General features: G+C 41.5%; 1 protein-coding gene across 1 annotated transcript in view; it reads right to left on the bottom strand.

The window, feature by feature from the left end:
• Positions 1 to 389: 389 nt before the first annotated feature.
• The window catches only part of FAT3 (FAT atypical cadherin 3), a gene marked incomplete at both ends in the record, with an annotated part of 451,188 nt that continues 435,317 nt past the window's right edge, over positions 390 to 16,260 (bottom strand). Inside the window, 3 exons of the mRNA XM_083362083.1 lie at positions 390 to 1,012; positions 1,779 to 1,814; positions 12,387 to 12,446. Coding sequence (XP_083218209.1) covers positions 390 to 1,012; positions 1,779 to 1,814; positions 12,387 to 12,446 — 719 coding nt within the window. The remainder of the gene's footprint in view (positions 1,013 to 1,778; positions 1,815 to 12,386; positions 12,447 to 16,260) is intronic.

The following is a 16,260-nucleotide window of genomic DNA, read 5'->3' as shown; positions in this document are numbered from 1 at the left end:
GAGAATATACAGGGCAACGTAGAAATACTACATTGAATGTACCAGCAATTCTGAATGAACTGATTTAGAAATTTTCCTCCTTTTCCCTTCCTTTACTGATTAACTGGTCTGGGATTTAAAATAGGGTTTATTTTTGGCAATAAGCAGTAAATGCCAACTCCAAAGACTAATGGATGACCTTGGGTACTGATTTTCTGAGACAACCTGCAGTTTTCACCCTGTAATGCGCATGCACAACATCGATCTTCTGGATAGGCTGAGAATGGATTTGGTTGGATTCCAATCCTGCACCAGATGTGTGTCAAACACTTATGAAGCAAAAGAGAAGAGTTCAGTTATGCTATGAATGGGACCCAACAACAGCAACGGAGTCCAGGAAAAGAGCTCCTTCACACTTGGGTCTGCTGATGGATCTCCACAAAAGGAATGTGAATCTGATGGTGGTCCAGGGAAAAGTCCTCAATGCTTTCATAGTCGCTCATGGCAATCTCAGAGTCATCGAAACCACAGCCCACCGAAACATCGGACGAGGATGCGTCCAGAGAATTGTGTAAAGACAAAGGTTTCTTGGCCAGGCTGTTGCCTGTGTTTGGTCCTGGGCCAACGCCAAAAGTACTAAATTCGTTCCCAGCCTGAGACCCACCGTTGTCCATCTCATTGGGGAAGGGGTGAGGAGGGAGGTACTGGCTTGGGTGAAACTGTGGCCGTCTCTGGCAATCTGGGCTCAGCGTGCTGGCCATGGAGACTGGCTGGGATGGGGGCAGGGCTTCATAGTGGTCTGGGTAATCCTCTGGGAGGGGAGGGGGCAACTGGTCTTGGTTTAAAAACTCCTCCTCATGCGGTGGAGGGTAGTCACTGTCAATATCATAACCCCCAAGGTAATAATCTGTCTCCAGCTCTCTTGTGCTCCCATGATGAGCTGAGCTGCCATCGGCCGTTTCATAATGGGGCACCTCCTCAATGTCAGATAAACGTGCATTTGGCATCCAGTCAGAAGTGTCCCAGTGGTAAGCTGCAGAAGGAAACACAACGCTGCATTAGAAAAACATGGCGTGATCTTTAAGGGACGTGCAACCAGACCCACGTGCACATGAGACTTTATGTAATGAAGCTGCTTAAGCAAATAATCAGCATGCATCTTAAGATTTTTTTTTTTTGCGTGTGTGTGTGTGTGTGTTTCTGTGAAACATCAGCCAAGCATGCTTCGGGCCAAGTGAACTAGAAGCAACTTCACGTCACGGGAATAACTGACACAACACAGACATCTCTAAAGAATTTTTTTAAAAAATAATTAAAGTAAAGGAAGTAAGAAATCAAACTTGCTGGAAAGTCTAAATCTGCTCACGGAAAGGCAGGCAATCGATGATTTAGGTAGAAAAGTGTAGAAATACAGACACTAGAAAAGTCAACATGCAGTTGTGTTCATTTCCAAGCTCTTGGGAAAAGGGGAAAAAAAATCACATAGGCGAACGAAGTAACAGGCAGAAAAGGAATAATAATAATAATAATAATAATAATAATAATAATAATAATAATAATAATAATAATAATAATAATAATAATAATGGAGTAGCAAAACACTGAAATTAAAAAAAAAAAGCAATTCCCATGGTTTTCTGCAGGACCAAAATATATCTCGTAACATGCTGTAACATGCACAATCTAGATAAAAATAAAGCCCAGGTCAACCAGGCTAAATCAAGTGTATTAGTAGCATTTTGAAAATCCCATCAAGGCCACCCTTTTCCAACCATTATGGCAGGCAGATGCAAAGTCACCTCTGTTGCAGGTCTGTCCTTCATCCATACCAGAGACTGTTAAATATAAAGTGAAGAAAAGGAAAAAAAAACAACGCTGGAAATTCTCAAGTCTGCAACCAGCAGAGTTAAACAGAGCACTGCAAAACATCTTGAAACCATGCTATATGCTTCTAAATGCATCTGATGTAAAATATGATTAAAAGTACTTTTAAGCCATGCTTCAATGAAAGGTTAAACGTTATTCTGCTTTTCGCTTAATCAAACCTACAGAGGCACAAATGGAAGCAGCATTTTACACCAATGGACAGAATGGATGACTTTAATTATCTGAAGCAGACATGCAAAACTGACTTTGGATTTAACACAAAAGTCAATACACTTTTCTTTTCTTTTCTGAAAAAGATTGTGATGCATTTCTTTCTTGCTCACTGTGAAACAGGAAAAAAATTAAGAATCTACCATGTTCAGGGCCGGTTCAAACAAATCTGGGCCCAAGTACGCTCAGATACCACGGTGAGGGGCACGGTATAACAACCTGAACAGAACAGAATGAAAAAGTAGTCAATTGGGCCACTAGAATCAAATAGCACAGAATCCGTCCCTATCTTTTCATCTGGGAAATGGGAAATCAGCTAAGAAGGAACAAGGAAAGTTCCCCCATTTCAAACCATCTCCTTAAACCTTCTCACTTGGTGCCGACAACACTAAAGTTAGGAAAATATCTGAGAGTTGAAGAAGCTGGTGGTTCAGGAGGCCAAGGGTTACTGTTGGGGTGGTGATGCAAAATTAATGGACAATCTCCTTCATGTGGATGGATCCAGGATCTTCTGCTGTGACCATTCTGGAGCGACACACCAATTTTCAGATGCCTTTTAGGTCAAAATGATGAACAACCCAATATTTGGTTGGTCAACTACAGAAGACTCAAGGGGGCTTTGGAGGCCACAGGTTGAGCACCTTGGCCAATATGAGTATGTGGTCTCCACGCTTTCAAGGCTGACCTATTCCCAGGCATAAGAAGAAATGGTGTAACGTTTTCTATACCGTATGGATTATCTGATCTGTGACCTACTCTGTAAACATTTAGCAAGCCATGTTCCAGAAATGTACGTGTATTCCACTGCTCAGCTATTAAGCTGCCATTAAAGGAACAGAAGTGCCAGGTAATAACAGACACTGGAAATTCAAGTGAGGGAAAATAATGTATTTAATAAGGGCCCTAGTTATTCTGATGAAATATGGTTTGCCTGTTTTTAAACATAAGCACTAGAAACATGTTAAAAATACATAACATTAATGTCAGCAGTCGAGAAAGAATTGAAGCCTTTCTGAAGTGCAAATCGCATGTTTGCTATGCAACGGGTTAGTGAAACACAAGATCTCTGTGCAATCTAATGGCTGGGCTTTGAGGAGACTTCCATTATTTTTATGATGCATTGTGTCACCATCATCATTTTAGCCACTGTCTACCCACTGCGGGATGAAGGCCTCTTCCACATGTTTCCAGCCTATACGGTCCTGATCTTTTTTTTTTTTTGTCAAGTGGGCCCATAATACTTGATGTGCTCGATCCATCTTGTTTTAGGGTCTCTGCATTGTGTAATGACTTTAATTAACAGATTTGAAAAACTGACTGTGGATTTAAAACAAAAGTCAATACCCAAAGATGTTGTCGTAGGGTTGGCTTTTTGGTTTTTTTTTAATAGGGCTGCTATCAGGTTTTGCTTCAATCAAAAAAACAGAACCAGAACGTGTCAAAAATGGTACCAGACAGGGCTCAGTCCCCTTCCAGATTTCAATCAGGAGTAGCATTTTGACACTGTTCTCTATGCAAATGTAATTTTTCCTTCGGACCAGTCATTTCCGATTCTAGAGGGCGGTGCTCATCTCTGCTTCTTAGCTGAGGGAACCAGCATTGTCCGGAGACATTTCCCTGGTCATGTGGCCAGCATGACTATACACCGAGGCACTTAATGCTGTAATCTTCCCACCGAACGGGTACCTATTTATCTACTCTCATTTGCATGCTTTTGAACTGCTAGGTGGGCAGGAGCTGGAGCAAGAAACGGGAGCTCACACTGTCATGCAGTGCTTGGGTCTCGAACCTGGATTGTCAGCTTTCCAGCTGACGAGCTCAATGTCTTGTTCTCTATGGCCATGCCTGAAATTGTGCAAGAATGTACTCTGTGTAGCAAGTTCCACAATGCATGGTTGGGTCGCTATTGTGGAAGAGTTGCAAGTAGTGTGGCAAGTGTCGAAAACTTGCAAGACCACAGCAGGACTTTTTTTTTTAAGAGAGAGAGCAGCCTGCAGGATCAGGTTGGATTGGATAAATATGATTTCTCCAAGTGTTTCATGAACACACTGTGTGTTTTACAGGGATAAAGAAACTAGGCTAGCCGAAGGAAGAGATTTTCTCTCCTACCAATGGTTGCAGCTCAGGTAGCACTGTCTGAACCGGCCCTGACTATACAGAAACAAAACAAAAGCACAAACTCAAAACGTTCTCTTGACCAGGTGCAAGGAGCTTTTGTGTGTCACTCGTTGCAGTGTGGTTCTCCCCAACCTGGTACTCTCTAGATGTGTAGGAAGAGTAATTTTTTTTAGTTCGAGGCCATGCCAACTTGGACTTTGGAGAGCTTTAGAGGCTCACATCATCTAAAAGATGCCAGGTTGGGCAAGGCATGGTTTAACTTTACACAACACAGCAGAACTCCACTAACCTCTTAACTTGCCTGCTCTGCAAGATACAACAATTCCTTTTCCCTTCCTGGGTTGAAGCAAGAATCCCACAAGTAAGGACTTACGCATTTCTGAATGGAAATATTCATTTGTTTGGTTACTTTGGCTACTTCCAAGAACTGTAAAAGTTCTTGCATCAATGCCTGCGCCCTACTAAAGTCTTTCTAAACAATAGCCTTTTCCCGAAGCATCTGGATAGAAATTTGCTGATTATTTTTTTCAGATTTACTAATTTGGGATTACAGTTCCCTCATTCCCTGAAGGTGGTGATGTTGGTTAGGATATTACAGTTCAAAATATTAAGGAAGGAACCAGGCAGGAAAATCTGCTCTTATGTTTCAGATCAAGGTATTCCCATGCTTTCAAATGTTGCATGTTATAAATTTACTTCCTTCCTTTCATTTCCTTTTTTTCCCTGACTTACTCTTACATGCGCTCAACTAAAAATGGTAAAAGAGAAAATAAAACTAGGCAGGTTTTATAGAGAATAGGTTTTATAAATCTGATTAACTAGATCAGCTCAATAGGCTTTATAAGATTTTATTTCTATACTTTTCTACTAACTTAAATCTACCCATCGATCCATCCATTCGTTATGTACATCAATATTTTGGTGATTTCTCTCTGCTTCCACCTTCTTGCCCTGATCACTCACGGTAATAAACTTTGTTCTGTTCTGCTTCGTTGTAATTCTTCCAGTTGGTATGATGGCAATTAGGAAGCACAGATGCAGAAAGAATAGGCAAAGTGGGATCCATAAACTCATAAGGTCGGAAAAGACCATTTGCACTATCAAGGCAACCCTTGATCAGTGCGTGAACTTAAATCAAAATATCCCCGAAACCTATCTGGCTATCAATCCTCCATTTGAACATAACCAATGATAAAGAGCAAACCTGGGCATTTTACGGCTCTAGGGCCACATCCAGCCTTTTGGGTATCCTTGTCCAACTGTAGGATATGACCAAGCGGAGCCTTCACGCCCACAAAAGATCTAAGAAGTCCCATCCACCGTGAATTCCACTGACACTTGTCTACTGCCAATTTGCTCTGATTCTTAGTAGCTCAGATTCTTGTAGAGAGCTTTAGCGTACAATAAGCCTGTAAATTCATTTGAACTGCCTGGGCTCCTGATTTCCTGTGCCTGACGCCGGCCTTCTTGAGGTCAATTGAAAATTAGAAATCAAATGCACGCAATACAGCTGTGTTGCTTTTATTCTGAAGGCAACTCCTGATTATTCTCAGCTTACACATGTGCATCCCTGCATGCCTTTGCACCTCACAGTAATCAGAGCCACAGAATTTACTGCTTTTTATAAAGCAATCAAATTAACATTGAGCAGAATTCAGGCCTCCACATCAGTCCCCTATTGGAGACCCCTGATCTACAACATTGGTTTTCAGTTCTTTTCCAGGCAAAGGTGACACTTTACATTTGAGGCTGCATTCCAAAAGGAAGGTAGCACCAAACAAAAAATGTGATTTAATTTAAACGTTTATTGTCATTAAATTACATTACTTAAAAACAGTGGCTTGGATCATTCCACACAAGTTGAACAGTTTCCCCCTTGTCTTATGCTAATGTCTGAAATTCTGCAATAACTTCCACAAACAACCGGAGGAAATATTAACTGTCTTGCAAATTTCTTCCTAAGTGCTCATTAGGGTTTTGCAAGTATTTACTTTGGAGATTTAATTCAAAGCTGATTTGATCACTGTGAATTTTGAGCTGAGTCTGAAAGTCAGTCCAAATTGTTGCCTCAAAAGCACTGAGATGCTGTTGCGTGTACTTTTTAAACTGATTCTGAAATGTGAACTGAATGACTTAATTTGATTATAAGAACTGAATTGATTTTCCAAGCTGAATTATTCCCGCCAGATTTTGTCAGCCCTACTGTAGGATACTGTCCTAAATTTAATGGACAGATATCAATCCTAAATCTGGTGCCTTCTCTGATTTCCAAAGACAATTGCGATAGTCCAAATGATCTATAGGAATTTATGGAACGAGAGGAAGCTACTGTATAACAGTCTATGGTAGGGTTCACAGGTAAGAGTGTGGATTACCCATATATGCTTGCATTTGGCAAGGTGAACAGCAGTTACAAACCCCTTGCAGAAGTCGAAGTGTACATAGGTGGAGACATTCCCCTGCTACGTCTGTGGACAGCTTCCCATGGAACTCAGGCAGGAAATACACTCAAATGAGCTGATTCTACCTCATTCTAGGGCTACATTAACAGAATCTTACAAGTCTGAAAGTACAAATCTCCTGCCGTCTTTTTTATTACCTGCTCATTTAGAACAGAGGTCCCCAACCCTTTGGGCACCAGGGACCGATTACATGGTGAAAACTTTTTCTGCGGACCAGAAGGGGCGTGCTGTTCTGTGCTGCCCAAACCATGCGGATGGGACTTTGCTTGTTTGTGTGCACCATTGCTGGCATGCCGCAGCCCGGTACTGGTCCATGGACCGGGGGTTGGGACCCCTGAGTTAGAGCAAATTGTTTTTAAGTTTCTTTCCCTGCCCATTACTCAGCTATGGGCTACTCTCCCTTTTGTCGGAGGACTCTTTAGGCAGCACCGCTTCTTCCCCTGTATTACAAGGTCACATTCCCACATTCCAGTACATGGGGGAGGATGCAGGGAAAAGGAATCAAAAGGAGAATACTCTGAGTCAGGGTAAAGATGTTCTAGCTAATGCTACAACACCTAGAGCCATTTAAAGTGTTGGAGAGAAACCGATAGAATGAGAATTTCGAGTGTGAAATTTAGAAGGGGGACCCCTAATAAGAATTTAAAGAGATGTTAGTGGTTCCTGTGCTAGAATACAGGTAGTCCTTGACTTATTACCACAACTGAGCCCCAAATTTCCGTTGCTTAGCAGGAATGGTTTTAAGTGACTTGCACCCCATTTTATGACCTTTTGCTACAGATGTGAGGCGAATCATTGCAGTTGTGAAGTGTGAATCACGCCGTTAAGCGAATCTGGCTGCCTCCATTGACTTTGCTAGTTGGAAGCTAGCTGGGAAGGTTACGAATGGTGATCACGTGACCCCAGGACATTGCAACCATGGCTAATACATGCCTGTGGCCAAGTGCCTAAATTCTGATCACGTGACCAGGGGGATGCTGCGACGGTTTGTAACTGGGAAAAACCGTCATGTCCCTTTTTTCAGTGCTATTGTAACTTCAAACAGTCATTAAATGAATGGTTGCAAGTCAAGGACTACCTGCCTGAGAGTAAGATTTTCTTCTTCACCTTGTGTCAGGGAGGATCCTAAGTATATTAAAACCTCAAATTAGCAGGAGGAGGATGACACAGAATCCCTTTTTTAAAAACAGTAACAACAATATTTGGCAACCACAAGGGCACGGGCAAAATGGGCTGCCAAGTCAGCAGTGGGCCTTACAAGGAACAAAGTGAAGAAGGCAACTTACAGCAAGATAATGTAACAAAATATACATGCAAGCAGAAATTTAAGGAATGCCCCCTTATGTAGCTCAGGAAAGAATCTGAGAATTGGGGGCTTAACTTAACAGATCTAGGTCGTAAATGATTACAACTAGAGAAAAGAGTTCGGAGGAAATGGTGGTACGGGTTAAAATGGTCCCTACAACATCTGTACATTCTGGTTAGAAAAGCATCAGAAGCAATAGTGCAGTAGAATTATTTGAGGATTATTTGGCTACCTGTAGACAGAGGATGCAAGTAAAAACTGGTTAGCTATTAGAAAAGGGCCAGGGAAAAGAGAAGCTCATAAGAAAGAGGATATTGAGGAACATATGAAGACTAAATTAGGTCAGTAGCATAAAAAGAACAGTAAAAAGCCAAGATGGGGAAATCAGTAGGAGAAGAGGTTATATATGCAGTAAGTTTGGTCACAGAGCCCAAACGAGACCCAGAAAATTTTATTGGTTGTTAATCTTCAAAGTTCATCTAAGTTGCAAAGAAAAACAACAACAAGCAAACAAGGGTCAATGGAAGAAATATGCTTGGCCCAATGATACAGCTAGTCTTAACTGGTGTTAAAAGCAATAATAATAATAATAATAATAATAATAATAATAATAATAATAATAATAATAATAATAATAATAATAATAATAATAATAATAATAAATAGAGCAAAACACTAGTGCTCACCATTATTTTGTTAGAGGTTCTCCAAGAATAGGTATGCAAGTGTTCACATAGTTTTTGGGAAGATACTTTTGCAGATGGCTCAGTTAGCAAGATATATTATTGGAGGATTATAGCTCATTTAATTCGTGATGTGACGAAGGGCAGCAATATTTCAATATGTCATCATAAAAGGGATTAGAGGAGACCTAGCAGCTATGGTTAACAAAGGCAAATGAAAGGAATTAGGAGGGAATAAGCTTAAATACCAAGAAGTGGGACTGAGGGAGGAAGCAAAAAAGAGTAAATAGTAACTAGAGGCTAAGATACAGCAGAAAGGACTGCTGTAGCAGGCTGAAGTTAGTTTGCAAGCCCTTCTAAATTTGTTCAAGGGAAAAAAAGCTTGAGAAAACAAAGATTTATAGCTGAAATGAGGACACAGCTTTGGGAATGAGCAAGGAAGACTTCAGAACCACAAAGGTGACAAGACAAATAATACAACAAAGAGCATTCAAGGCTGGAGTAGACCTCTTGGGCCGTACCTGCAAAGGGATTTAGCTACAGCCTTGAGAAAGAAAAGAAGAAAGAGGAAGAGTGTGAGATTCAGACCAGCTTTGCATTGACCTTATTGTCCTCAAAAATGAGCAGTGAAGTGTTGAGCAGGCTTTCCAGATTATGTTAATATAACCAACACCAATAAAGAAGCGTTCCTGGAAATTCCAGTTTGGTCTAGTGCAGGAATGGACAATTAATTTTCCCAAGCCGGGGCACATGTGAAACGGGAACTGTTGTGGAGGGCTGAACAATAGGTTGTGAAGGTGCACAGGCATGCACGCACGGACATATATAAATTGGGGAAAAAAATAGAAGTTGCCTTCAAAATAAAAGCAAGTCACCAGGGTCAAACAGAGGCAGCCAAAAGGGCAGATATGGCTCAGGGCCCATAAAATGCCCAGATCCGATTGAGTGATTAAAGCAGCCTGCCTAGAAACCAGGAAGTTGTGAATTCTAGTCCTGCCTTAGTCAGTGAAACTGGCTGGGTGACTTTGGCCCAATCCCTCTCTCTCTCAGTCCAATTCACCACAAATGTTGTTATTGTGGAAAAATAGGAAGAGGAAAGATTACAGGCAGTCCTGGACTTATGACCACAACTGAGCCCAAAATATTGGTTGCTACGTGAAAGATTTGAATTTTGTCCCATTTTATGACCATTTTTGCCACAGTTGTTCAAGTGAATCACTGCAGTTGTTAAATAAGTAACACGGTTGTTAAGTGAACTGGGCTTTCTCACTGGCTTCGCTTGTGAGAAGGTCACAAAAGGTGATCACATGACCCTGGGACACTGCAACCGTCATAAATATGAGTCAGTTGCCAAGCGTCTGGTTTTTGATCATGTGACTATGGGGACGCTGCAATGGTTGTAAGTGTGAAAAGTCGTCACAAGTCACTTTTTAAAGTGCTGTTGTATCATTAAATGAACTTTTGAAAGCCGAAGTCTATCTGTATTAGATACGTTTGTTGCCTTGAGTCATTTATAAAAATAACAAAGGAGAGATAAAAAAAGATATTTTAAAATCCACGAGTGTCTATTTCTTGACCTGGCCTACTTAGAAAAGCTGACATTATCTTAAGGAAGGGTGTGTGTAGTAGAATGAGTTGCTCTGATGGATTTGGATTTCAAATTAAAGGGTTTTTTTCCCCTCCCTCTGTGGACCAGAATCAGGTTTTGTGCCATGCAGAGACCAAGAAGCTTTGTGCTTACTTAGTTAAATCACCTGCCTTCTAGCTGGAAATATATAAAAGCACAGAAGCATTCAATAATGGATGAGGAGATTCTTGGACTTGTGCTTGTAAACATGGACCAGCAATATAATGTCTATATCAAGGAGGAGAAATCTGTACTTGGAGACCAGAAGGAGCGGAGGGAAAGGGTGGCTTGCCTGGGGCAAAGGACTACAGGATTTGGATAGTGGGCCGAAGACAAAGATGATGGAATCCAAAAATCCTAGAACAGAGGTCACCAACCTTTGTTGGTTGGCGGACTGGAGGAAAAGGGAGAGGGGAGCATTTTACAAACGTCCGCGCGCATGGGGCCGCAAGCATGTGTGTACCACAAATGGAGTGGCGCTAGCACCCGCGTGACACTCACTAGCCCTGTCCCGTTCTTGCGTGGCACAGAGTTTCTGTGCCCTGTGGTGCAGTGGCAGCCATTTTTGTACCTTGCAGCGGGATGGCAGCCCGTTTTTGTGCCCCGTGGCACGGTGGTGCCCTGTTTTTGTGCCCCGCAGCGTGGTGGTGGCCCATTTCTGTGCCCCACATTATCGTCCATTTTTGCGCCTTGCAGTGTGGTGGTGGCCTGTTTTTGCACCCCGAGCTGCAGTGGCGCCCCATTTTCATGCCCCGAGGCACAGCAGCGCTCCATTTTTGTGGCCCTTGGCATGGCATCCTGTTTTTGCGCCCTGCGGCGCTAGCACAAGTGACGGGGTGTGTGTGCACATGCCGTACACTGGCCAGTCTGTCCTGTAGCCCGGTGGCCAGCAGACCACAGCCCACTACCAGGCCGCGGCCCACAGGCTGGGGATCTCTGTCCTAGTCTCTTTCTAGTCTCCCTAATATAGAAGTAGTTCTCTACTTAGGAGTGGTTGGTTAGTGATTGTTCAAAAGCTATTTACAACCTGGTTCCAAAATTATGGCGCCCTCTTGTGGTCACATGACCACATTTTGGGTACAAGGCAACTGGCTGGCATTTGCAGCATCCCTTGAGCCCGTGACCATGACATTTCCCCCCATTTTTCCCCCCTGGTAACTTGTGTTTATTTCAAGTTTTCAGGGAAAAAAAAGTCCCTCAGTGAACAAGGGCTTCAGATAAGGACTGCAGTGTTTGCTTTACAACCGCCATAAAAAATCTGGTCTGGTTACAGGATGACCTGCTTCATCGCCACCATGACTGTAATTGGCAGGCTCTATTATGGTCATAAATCAAGGACCACCTGTAAATGTGAGCCCAGGAGTGAAAGCACACAGAAGTAAGCTGGGTGAGGGAGGAAGAGAGGCAATGAAACAGGTAAAGACACTGTAAAAAAAGGTCTACACTACAGTATATGGACCTGTATATGGATACTGCAGTGTTTGCCTAATCATGAATTTATGACAGTGTTTCTCAACTCTGACACCTTTAACATATGTGGACTTCAATTCTCAGATTTCCCCAGCCAGCATGGCAGCCTGGGGGATTCTGGGAGTTGAAGTCCACATACTTAAAAGTTGCCAAAGTTGAGAAACACTGATACAGTGCGTTAAGGCCACTGTACAGACAGTGGTATGTTAACTATCCCTTTTTAGCTGAGAATAACTGTAAATGTGTGCTTTCCTATCGTTGACACAGCTCCTTTGCATTCAGTTAGTCGCATTTTGATTCAGTTTTGAAGGATATTACTTATTTAGGAACTCTCTTCCTTCCCCAGACAAAGCCTTCAATTCTCTAAGGTCTGGCAGTCATACTAAGCCAAGTATGGTAATTTGTTTTAGGTTGCTATCTTTCTAAATCTTCCATCTTTGCAAAAAGAATTGTTTGCCGAGCCCTGGCTTGTCAGTGTGAGTTAACAAAGTTCTGCTGTGATCTTTTATACAGAGGAACAAAACCAGACAAACAAAACACTTCAACAAACATTAGACAACAGTGCAGGAGGAGGAGGTTATATATACATACATACATACATACATATATATATATACAGCATATATATTGAAAAGATTAAATACCTTCATTTTCTATTGTGTCAACTACATTGTTGACAAGTTGTATGACAGTCACAATGGAAGCTTGTGGGAGGAGGAAAGCAGAAATAAAGGAAGGACAGTCTCAAGTTAGTATGTATTTATTTCACACAGAGGCGATCAGTGACATAATCTCAGATTAGCTGCGAGAGGAACTAAAGGGTAGATTGTTACAAATGATTTATGAAATAAGGGCATTTCACAACATCTGGTAATTCCATACACACACTTGGTTCCCCCCCCCCACACACATATGCAGTAGGGCAGGAAATGGGAAAAACACTCAAAAGTTCCTATGTGATGACTACTACAAGTTCATATCCTCAACCTGCAAAATTCAATGAATCTGAAGATGTTCCCTAGTTGGATAATGGAATGAAAACAACCAAGCTCAGAGAGCACCAAGGATTCCACAATTCAATGAATCTACCTGAATTGCTTAAAACCCCTTGAGAGATTAAGTGCTGCCTTTGAAGTGTCTCTTATCTTATACTTAAGAGGCAGCCAGAATGATTCAAGGTGATTTTAAAAGTCTTTAGCTAAATTTTCTTCCCCACTATGATTACTTATTTCTTAATCAACACAAAACCTTGGTGGGAATTTACAAATTCTGCTTTGGACACATTTAAAGGCAGGTAAAAAGGTAGATTAAATGTTCATTAAATAGCTTCCATTTAAAGGCTACTTATTCCTTAATTATTTTTAAGATCCCTTTAAACTAGAGACGGCCATTTATTCCATGTTGCGTTTATCAGCAGTGTCAAAAGAGAGAATTTTACGTTAGCAACAATCAGAATACAACCAGGAGACTAATGTTAGAATAAGACTTCCTTGCAGATCACTGGTTTATCTAGCTGAGAAATACAGTCATGGCCGAAATTGTTGGCACCCCAGAAATTTTTCCAGAAAATCAAGTATTTCTCACAGAAAAGTATTGCAGGAACACATGTTTTGCTATACACAGGTTTATTCCCTTTGTATGTATTGGAACACAACCAAAAAAGGGAGGAAAAAAAGCAAATTGGACATAATGTCAAACAAAACTCCAAAAATGGGCCGGACAAAATTATTGGCACCCTTAACTTAATATTTGGTTGCACACCCTTTGGAAAAAATAACTGAAATCAGTCGCTTCCTATAACCATCAATAAGCTTCTTACACCTCTCACCCGGAATTTTGGACCACTCTTCCTTTGCAAACTGCTCCAGGTCTCTCTTATTGGAAGGGCACCTTTCCCCAACAGCAATTTTAAGTTCTCTCCACAGGTGTTCAATGGGATTCAGATCTGGACTCATTGCTGGCCACTTCAGAACTCTCCAGCGCTTTCTTGCCATCCATTTTTGGGTGCTTTTTAACGTATCTTTGGGGTCATTGGCCTGCTGGAAGATCCAAGATCTCGGACGCAAACCCAGCTTTCTGACACTGGGCTCTACAGTGCGACCCAAAATCCTTTGGTAATCCTCAGATTTCATGATGCCTTGCACACATTCAAGGCACCCAGTGCCAGAGGCAGCAAAACAACCCCAAAACATCATTGAACCTCCACCACATTTCACTGTAGGTACTGTGTTCTTTTCTTTGTAGGCCTCATTTCATTTTCGGTAAACAGTAGAATGATGTGCTTTACCAAAAAGCTCTATCTTGGTCTCATCTGTCCACAAGACATTTTCCCAGAAGGATTTTGGCTTACTCGAGTACATTTTGGCAAACTGTAATCTTGCTTTTTTATGTCTCTGTGTCAGCAGTGGGGTCCTCCTGGGTTTCCTGCCATAGCGTTTCATTTCATTTAAATGTCGATGGATAGTTTGTGCTGACATTGATGCTCCCTGAGCCTGCAGGACAGCTTGCATTCCTTTGGAACTTGTTTGGGGCTGCTTATCCACCATCCGGACTATCCTGCGTTGCAACCTTTCATCAATTTTTCTCTTCTGTCCACGACCCGGGAGATTCGCTACAGTGCAATGGGTTGCAAACTTCTTGATAATGTTGTGCACTGTGGACAAAGGCAAATCTAGATCTCTGGAGATGGACTTGTAACCTTGAGATTGTTGATATTTGTCCACAATTTTGGTTCTCAAGTCCTCAGACAGTTCTCTTCTCCTCTTTCTGTTGTCCATGCTTAGTGTGGCACACACAGACACACAATGCAAAGACTAAGTGAACTTCTCTTCTTTTTATCTGCTTTCAGGTGTGATTTTTATATTGCCCATACCTGTTACTTGCCCCAGGTGAGTTTAAAGGAGCATCACATGCTTGAAACAATCTTGTTTACCCACAATTTTGAAAGGGTGCCAATAATTTTGTCCGGCCCATTTTTGGAGTTTTGTTTGACATTATGTCCAATTTGCTTTTTTTCCCTCCCTGTTTTGTTGTGTTCCAATACATACAAAGGGAATAAACCTGTGTATAGCAAAACATGTGTTCCTGCAATACTTTTCTGTGAGAAATACTTGATTTTCTGGAAAAATTTCTGGGGTGCCAACAATTTCGGCCATGACTGTATCTCTTTGCCTTAAAACTTTATTCCACAATCATCAAGAGATTTTAATGATCAAATGTAGCTTAAACCTTTAACTCCAAAGCAACAATTATTGGAATAAAGCATTTTTATAACATGGAATGGTGCAGGCAAAAAAAAAGGGGGGGAGCCAGGATGAAAAACAAAATAATTTAAATAAAACATGTGTTGAATAATTTAAATTAAGCTATTATTTTTTACATTTAATTATTTTCCTCTTTCATCATTTTGTCACGGTAAAATAAAAAGTTATTTGGTGACATTTTTCAAAGGAGTTCTTAGGGGCACACACAAAGCTTTGAAAGGTCCACAAATGTCCTTGAATCAGCAGCTTGTCTACTTTGGAATTGGATGTTGAACTTAACATCTCTAACATGCAGAGCATGGGACATTGTTGAGATCCATGATTCTATCCCCTTCATAATACTTGGCCACTTTTAAGACTTGTGGACTTCAACTCCCAGAATTTCCCAGCCACGTTTGAGGACCCCTATAATACACCATCCCCCTTGAGGGTGTTGGTGTTGGTTCACGATAATGCTCACCTGCACACCGCTAAATGCACCCAAGGACTTTTGAAGCAGTTCCGTTGGGATGTTTTTGATTACCCTCTCCCCATAGCCCAGATTTGGTGTCCAGCGACTACTACAAAGGAATTTCAAACTTTGTAAAACGTTATGGCAAGTGTCTCAATTGGAATGGTGATTTATGTCGAAAAGTAGTGTAATGTTGTAGTTTTCTAATGTGTACAATAAAAGTTCTGTATCAGCGAGTGTCTTTCATTGATAACCAAACGGAGGTTTATTTCCAAATTGCGCTCGTATCTACCATGAAAGAGAAGACATGATGATCAAAAACTGGTTTTGTATTTTGAGGGACAGATCCAATTCAGGTTTGGGGGCAAATCCTTTCTATTTAACCAGTATGGGTGGGTTTGTTTGTTTGTTTTTGGTAAAATAAACATTGGGTGAGTGACTGCAAACTCTACTTAGCCATTTTATGAATGGGTCCCTTCCACATTTAAGGCAATCCTTTAGTCCTTGTATCTCAGCATTCCAAACGTGCCCAATAGCTCCATATACTGGTAAGTTTGGAGGCCCTAGCATGGGGAGACCAATTGGTTGGGTTGGAGCAATTATGATGACTTCTCTGTTAGCCTTGTGAACCAGATGCATTACTGGAGCACCTGAAGAACGGATCAATGAAGATGGAAATCCAGATGAGAAAGACAGAAGAGACACCAAGGGAGTTTTCCTGCTGAACGTAGTATAATGAATAGCGTTCTTCCATGACTCCTGAGTCCAAGTCACGTTAACATTTTAAAAGCCCTATTCAGTTAT

The sequence above is a fragment of the Vipera ursinii genome, assembly GCF_947247035.1.
Source record: "Vipera ursinii genome assembly, chromosome: 4".
NCBI classification, from domain to species: domain Eukaryota; kingdom Metazoa; phylum Chordata; class Lepidosauria; order Squamata; family Viperidae; genus Vipera; species Vipera ursinii.
This window is presented reverse-complemented; position numbering and strand designations above follow the sequence as displayed.